Raw genomic sequence first — 7,569 nt, 5'->3', positions numbered from 1 at the left:
AGGGGGGTCGGGTGGGCGAAAGGGACAGCATTACTCTACAGGGTTTTTGTTTTCTAGACGCCCAAATATAACATATGAGGCTTTCAATTTTTTCTTTTTCTTACTTTCTATTTGTTTTCTTTTACTTTCCAAAAGAAGGGCAGGACTGACTCACACCCCACTCCTCCCTAAATTCTTACCTGTTATCTCAGTATTTCAGTAGTACGTAGCATAATGTATATAAATTTTATGGTCTAACAATTTCAGATTATGTCATTTCGCTTGCCGCCTGGCTCAGCTTCAAACCCTGTGCTAGATATGCATATCTTACAGGTTGCACAGTAGAAAACACATGCAGATGGAATCCATCTGATTTTCTTACAAACCTAATTGGAACATGCCTAATCTTTGGATAAAATCTCTACAAATTTTAAAAACTAACGTATTAATTGTATCTAGCTACTGAATTAAGTTTTAAGAACATTTTTTAATACAATACACGTTATAGTAGACGGAAAACAGTATCTCTGAATTTTAGTAGTACAGTTTAGTAGTACAGTTACAGTAGTATAATGCAAAGATTTTTTTTTTTTGCACACTTACAATTTGAACATACTTGATGAGAAAGATGAGAAATCCTAAGTATCTATCTATTAAAATTCATTGATGAGAATATCAATTTATTACAAGCTCTGTTAACAAGTTTAAAAAACCTTCCTTCATACAGTAATGAAAATAATAAAAGTGAATTGAGCAAGAAGTTCAAGATGACAATTATAAACATAGTCATTATTGGGGTGGATACAGGATTCGGCAGTAAGGGGTGCATGAGAGTCCACCAAAAAAAATTTGAGAATCTGGAACTCTAAGTGCCCGAAAATTGCACTCTCATACCTTAAAACTCTTACCCATAATTCATATAAACAATTATTTTCCTCAATACAATTTAGGGGATGCGATCACACCGTCTGCACCACCACCCCAGCATTATAACATATCAATAAGGTATAAAACAACGTTAGTTTTCTGATTTGAATATTGTTCTGTTTAATTACCAAAAGTTTCTTTTCTTTATGTAAAGTATTTTCAGTGGCTAATATTTGTAATAATGCTTCAAATGCATCATATCAATTAATTAAAGGTAAAGGTAGAATAACTCACAGCATACAGTATGACATGTGCTGAATTGCATATGTAGAAACTCTTTTTTGTTGTTTTGGAAACTGCACATAAAATTTAATATGTAAATAGTCTTATTTCACCTGGATGTACAACAGCAAGATGCCCAAATCGTGCTGCAATACCATATATTGCAGGTCTTTTATCACCACATTTAAACCTTTGGACAAAGGTAAAATTACTTCTGTACATTAGTATTTCTGAATTATGGCCAAGAAAAATGTTATCATGTTCATCAACACAAACAGATGAATCACAGAAAATAGAGTGCACTAGTTTGTCATTTTGATATTGGTTCATGTCTAGAATGTCTAGAAAATATCCATCACTGTTGCATATTAATAACTGAAATTTACTATTCACAGCAAGAAACCAGGGATCGAGTGTCCGTTTTTCTTCACCAACACTTGTAATATTGTTAGAATATGTGCCATCAATAAAGTAGTCTAAACGCTTATTAATTTGGTTAGAAGTAAAAACATGAACTTGATTGTCTCTCATAATAGCAGCTATTCCTTGTGGACTGCTTTTTTGAAAATGATTTTTACCAAAAGATCTTTTGAGCGCTCCATCACTTTCAAGAACAACTATTTCTTGTCTTTGACCGTCTGTCAAAAACACAGTGCCATTTGCTATGCAGCATAAGTTAACAAGTTTTCTATCTGCTTCAAGTTCACAAAACGTTTTTATATTGCCTGACAAATCGAACAAAAGAACCTGATTTGTATTATTACACGCTAGTAAGTTTTGTCCATCAGCTGTAAATGTTATATCAAAAATTGCAGCACGGCTCATAGTTTGTCCACATCCCATAACTTTTTTTTCCTTAGAGCCTTTTGGACTGACTTTAAGCTTAAATGTTTCCCATATTAGCTTTCCAAATACCTTCACCTCAACAGTCCACTCCCCTGGGGAGGCAAACTTGCATTTAATCTTATGAACATTGTTCGTCACTTTCTGATCAATAATCTTAAAGTCATCAGGATTAATGAGATCTTTAATATGGACAGTAATAGATGCCTGTTCTTGCTCAACCCTTGACTCATTACCATAAGTATCCATTAGATCTACTCTCAGTTCAATTATTTCCCCAACATCAAAGCAACGGAATAAAAGTTTATCAGTATTAAGTTTACACTGTCTGGGAACAACAGGCATATAATCTACATAAAGAGCTTTCTGTTTCCCCATGATTAATGTTAATTCATTAAAAATAACAGATACATTTTTATGTATACACTCAAAATACCCAACAGAATCTGGACAGACTCCATTAAGAGTTTCATCCAAACCTTTGACATGTAATTTCAAGTCTGCAAACCTTTCTAGGTCTTGTTCTGCATCAGCCTGCTCGATGTCTTTCTTCAGTCCACATACATTTTCTAAGATTTTCACTATAACCAACGATGTTTTTTCCAACTCTTGAATTTTACTAGCTTTTCGTTCCTCAATTTCTATTTCGCACTCTTCTAGGTAATCATCTATCTTTTTCTTCAGAGCGTTCAGATCATTTTTGGCTTGCCTTGAAGTGTCTTCTACTCTATTCTTTGCAATTCCAAGTTGCTCAAACAATCTATCTGCTTTATCTTCAACATATTCAACTTGCTTCATAATAGTACCTACAAAGAAAAGAATTAATTATTATTGTTGAAGTACCCATTACCCAACCATTATTCTTTGTTTCCAGAGTGAAAGTTAATGAGATATTTTCTCATCAGACAGTATGGAGTATCTTTATGTCAATACTGAAATCTACCCCCTTTACTAAATATTTAGAAAGTGTTTGCTAGTACTGTATTGCAAGTTCATAACCAGCTAAAAAAGTTAAAATAAAATTCAAATGCACTTAAAACCGGGGAAGCACTAGCACAGGGCGGGGAGGGAGGAAAAAGCACAATTCGTTGGGGAGAAAAAAATGTATATGCATTTTGTACATATTAGCATTAGACTTTAAAATCGATTAAATAAGCCTTTGAAACCCCTTATTTATTGTCATATTTTTTGGAACACTTTAGAGAGAATTCGAGCAACTGGGACATCAGACTCCCAATCGGGCAAATCCTGGCACCACCCCTGACTTAAAATGGTGATTATGACTGTATAATATTTATTTGCATAAACACAATGCACTTCTTCAAGCACCTGAAAAGCATCAACATCAGTCTACAAAAAAGCTAGTTATATGATATTTTTTGAAACCAACAATACAATATTTGAAACATCAAATGTTGCAACTGAGCAAAAACATGGCTCATTCAAATCAAATCTCATAATAAAAGTACTTGCTTTTAGTTTTTGATTCACTGCTACCTGTATGTTTTCTTGTGCTTGTTTTAAAATCACATTCTTTAACTGCACTTCTGGTTTGTGTAACTGAAAGAATAAAGTTAAATAAATAATTCTTTACAATATCCAGTACAAGTACCAATATACAGGATAATAAAATATACAGTTGAACTTGCCTAAGTCTAATCCAAAGTGGAACTGAAAAAAAATGTTCTAATTAAAGACTCCTCCAAATAAAGACCATCTCCAATTAAAAACAACTTTCTGTTATCCCAAATTAACAACTGTCTTCTATATTAATTGCTAGAGACCAAAGCTGCTAAAGACCATTGAAACCCTGGTCAAAAAAGTGGTTTTTAATTGGAGGGAGACCTGTAATTTGAATCATCAAAATTAATCAAAATAACTTGTACATGTCCATGAGTGAGGAGGCATTTAACCCATGTTGTTTTTTTTTTTACTTTACAAAGGAGTATTACTATACTAGTACTATATTTCTATAGTAGTACTATAGTACTGTATGTTTGACATTATTAGAACTGCAACATTACTATGGAATTCTGTGTATTGGATCCAGTGAACAAGCATATACAGACCATAAATATATGTGCTATGACCAAGAAATGTATTTTTTAAAGTATTATTAAAATCAAATGAAACCATTAAAACAGAACATGTTTGAAGCCAAGCTCCAGAGGAAACAAAAACATGTATATGTTGTACAACCGATTCAAATGGTGTTTTACGAAAAATTCAAGAATGGTTAATGAGATACAGATTTTTGAATATTTAAAGGGCATAACCATTCTTTTATCCACCTGTTTAAACATTACAGAATCTGTATTTTGTTCTTTTCAAACACTATTTTTATGTCTTAAAAAAAAATCAGTTGTACAACTTATCAAAAAATTGTTTTTCCTCCAGAGCCTGACTTTAACATCTTACCATACAGTTCAGCTATTTTTTCCCCTTTCGGACAATTTGCTGACCTTAGGTTTTTAGCAAATGTTGCTATGGTCCTTTGGTTGTCCTGGTCAACATGTATATGCTGCTCAAGATGAAGTAACAACATCCACTCATTAGAAAAATCTTCACGAATATCGTAGGCCATCTTCAGATTCGCAACCATACTACTTGTCAAATTGTTTCCAATTTCAATCATCATCAAACGAAACTTAGTGAAGCACTTTGAGTTTTTCTTGACATCATAATCTTGATAAGGATTTTCAATCAACATATCTTTACAAAATTCTGTCCATAATTTTGTTTTCCCCATCAAATTTAATATTTCATATATGATATCAACATTACCTATTTTTATGTCTTGGCTTTGTTTGAGATCATCAAATAAATCAAGGGAACTTGGCCTTTCTTTTACATTTTTTATGTGGTCAACGAGAATTAATTTGAGCTGACTTGTCTCTTCTTCCAACTTGATTTTACCAGCCAAAGTCAAAATACCATTGGTGAGAATTTCTTCAGACATTTCTACAGTTATCACTGGAAATCTATTTTAAAATTAATATTTCAAAGGTGCCTCAGATTTTTTGTCAGATCTTAATAAAAGTCATTATTTTCCAAAGTGTCGTCAATCTTTAACTAATTGCTTATTATTATTTTAATAGTTATTATTTTTAGTACAGTACGTTAATCACATTATAACAAAACCAGGCTCTGAAAGAAAAAGAAAAATGCTGATGTTGTAATTAATTTTATACTGAAGGAGTGTTCTGTGAAAACATGGGAATGGTTTAATAAAGATAAAATGTTTTTGAATACCGTATTCAAATAAAGGCCCCGGGTGTTTATTTTTTAGAAGAGTTTTTGAGTGGGTGTTTGAGAGAAGCGTTTATTTTTTTGGTGTAAAATGGATACGTAGTGTATACTCAATAAATGCCCCTTATTAATTTCTGTAAAAGTGGAACTACAACATATACTGTAATTTATATGTTATTGCTTGGTCAGACTTAATTAGGGTAACAAAACATATGTAATTCTACTGTCCATTAGAACATACTGTAAATAGAATGTGTTGAGAATGATGCTGCTTCTATTAGATTTGTTTAGTCATTTAGGGAAAGACGCTTATTTGAAGGAGGAATTTATTCCAAATAAAGCTCAATAGGGAGCATTCGGTATAAAGCGCTATATAAATCTAACTACATTACATAATTTTAGGGCAAAAAATAACTAAAATTCAACAACCACAGTCGATAACCCTTACTCAGTACATCTCACTATTTTACACAACAATTATCAGCTGTAAGATTTAAAAAAAAGCAATACAAGACAAAAATTATTTACAAGAATTGGCACGATGTATTCAACTTCCTGGCCAAGTACTTTCAACCTCCTGATTCGGTCACTGGCCATTCGTGGGAAGGGTGTACATAAAAGAGGGCCTGATCTAGTTGGTGTTGGAGCAAGCATGGGAAGCGGGTCGGACAGGCCTGCATTCCCCATTGTCTGACGCCACAACAAGGTTGATCGTCAGATCAAAAATAACAATTTGCCTAGGCCTACTTAATAACATTATTTTGATTGATTGTGGTCTAAAACTAAAAGCATTCATTAATTTGGGCCATGCTTTCATTTCAATAAGCACAGAAGAGGTAGGTTTGACCAACTTTTGAATATGTAATGACAGGAGTAAAGATAACTAGCTATAGTTATTAATGTGAAGATTTCAGGAGGCAATTGGGGGCGCTTTTTAAAATGTCTGCCAATATTAAAGAACAATTTAACAGCAGCTTATACCCTAAATAAATTTGTTTAATTTACAAAACATGAATGTAATAACTGGTGTTGACTTTTTAAACCCAAAATAACATATTTTAGGGTGGTAAGCTAACTCACTTTTGGAAATGTAAGTAAAAATTCCCCCTTATATTAGCCCTTTTCTGTTATGAAAAATGGAAAATATCACCAGAATCCTAAAAAGGTTCCAGCTTTAAAGGTAAAGCGTAAAGGTAGGAGAATAACCAATAACTTGCAGCGTCATTGTGCTGAATTACGTATGGGCGTGGTCCGTGACTACCTAGCAGCCGTAAAGAGACGCTTCATGGTAGATACATGTTCACATCATTCCACAACGACAGGGGCTGAAATGAACCATAACATCGGGGTAACCCCCTACTCTTTCGAAAGATGCAATGGGTTCTTTAAAGTGTACACGAGCCAGATGTATACACTGGACCTCCATTTTAAGTCCCTATTCGAGAAGACTTGGTTCTACCAACCGAACCATGGGCGAGGAGCGGCTACCATACCAAATAACTACCATAATTTCCATGAATAAAGGCATTAATTCATTTATTACATAATTGTCCTTTACTGTGTAACACTATGTTGAGCAATAATCTTCATGTATTGCTAATATCACTGCAATCTGAAAGACTTCGTCTTTATTATAAACAGTTCTTGGACATCCATGGGCATCACTGTCTCGATCATTTTTTGCTTCATTTGATCATTCCATCTGTTTTTACTGACCAAATCATTTACGTCTGCTTAATTTCATTCTTTAGCGATTAAATTTCCTCAAGTGCTCAAGGGTCTGCTTGCAAACATGGTGGTAGCAATGATATGTCTGTAATATTTAAATTACTAATTATTATTATTTTAGGGTAAAGGCAATACATCAAGAATTTTAATAAAGAAAAGTTAACTACTAAATTATTAATCATAATAAAAAAGAAAATCAAGATATTAAATAACTAATTATAGACAAATATTTATATTGCATTATAGCAAAGAAAATTTTATTACAGTAAAAAACACTGAATTCATTCATACATTTGTATTGCATGAAATTTCAAATTGAGATTCAATTGCTAAGAGCAGACATAAGGCACATCAATAAATACATAGTAATTAGAAAAAAAAATTTAAAAACATATATAAATAAATAAACAAAAAAGAAAAAAAATCATACAAAAAAAAAGAAAACTCATGGCATTATTGTGGTCTCTCACTCTGTCATCTTAAAAACTGCTGCGAGGGGTCGAACTCATTTGTCATCACAATTAAAGTTTAATAGGTTGGCCATATAGGGGATCGGGCTGTTTCTGTACCGCATGGTGCGGCACTTGTAGTTTTTATAATACAAATAGTACGAAGAGTCAT

The 7,569-nt window shown here is 32.9% G+C and overlaps 1 protein-coding gene across 2 annotated transcripts in view; it reads right to left on the bottom strand.

Moving 5' to 3' along the window:
- Positions 1-7,569, bottom strand: part of LOC117116327 — a 13,319-nt gene continuing 5,750 nt past the window's right edge. For both annotated transcript variants that reach the window (XM_033260343.1, XM_033260344.1), the window contains exons 2-4: positions 4,390-5,118; positions 3,445-3,531; positions 1-2,777 (exon numbers count right to left, since the gene is read on the bottom strand). In XM_033260343.1, the coding sequence (XP_033116234.1) occupies positions 1,216-2,777; positions 3,445-3,531; positions 4,390-4,930 (2,190 nt within the window). In that variant the 5' untranslated portion in view covers positions 4,931-5,118 and the 3' untranslated portion in view covers positions 1-1,215. The remainder of the gene's footprint in view (positions 2,778-3,444; positions 3,532-4,389; positions 5,119-7,569) is intronic.

Source organism: Anneissia japonica, unplaced genomic scaffold (genome assembly GCF_011630105.1).
Source record: "Anneissia japonica isolate Jap-2015-1 unplaced genomic scaffold, ASM1163010v1 scaffold287803_len37860_cov103, whole genome shotgun sequence".
Taxonomy (NCBI): Eukaryota; Metazoa; Echinodermata; class Crinoidea; order Comatulida; family Comatulidae; genus Anneissia; species Anneissia japonica.
The sequence above is the reverse complement of the archived record's forward strand: the minus strand, read 5'-3'. Positions and strand labels throughout refer to the sequence as shown.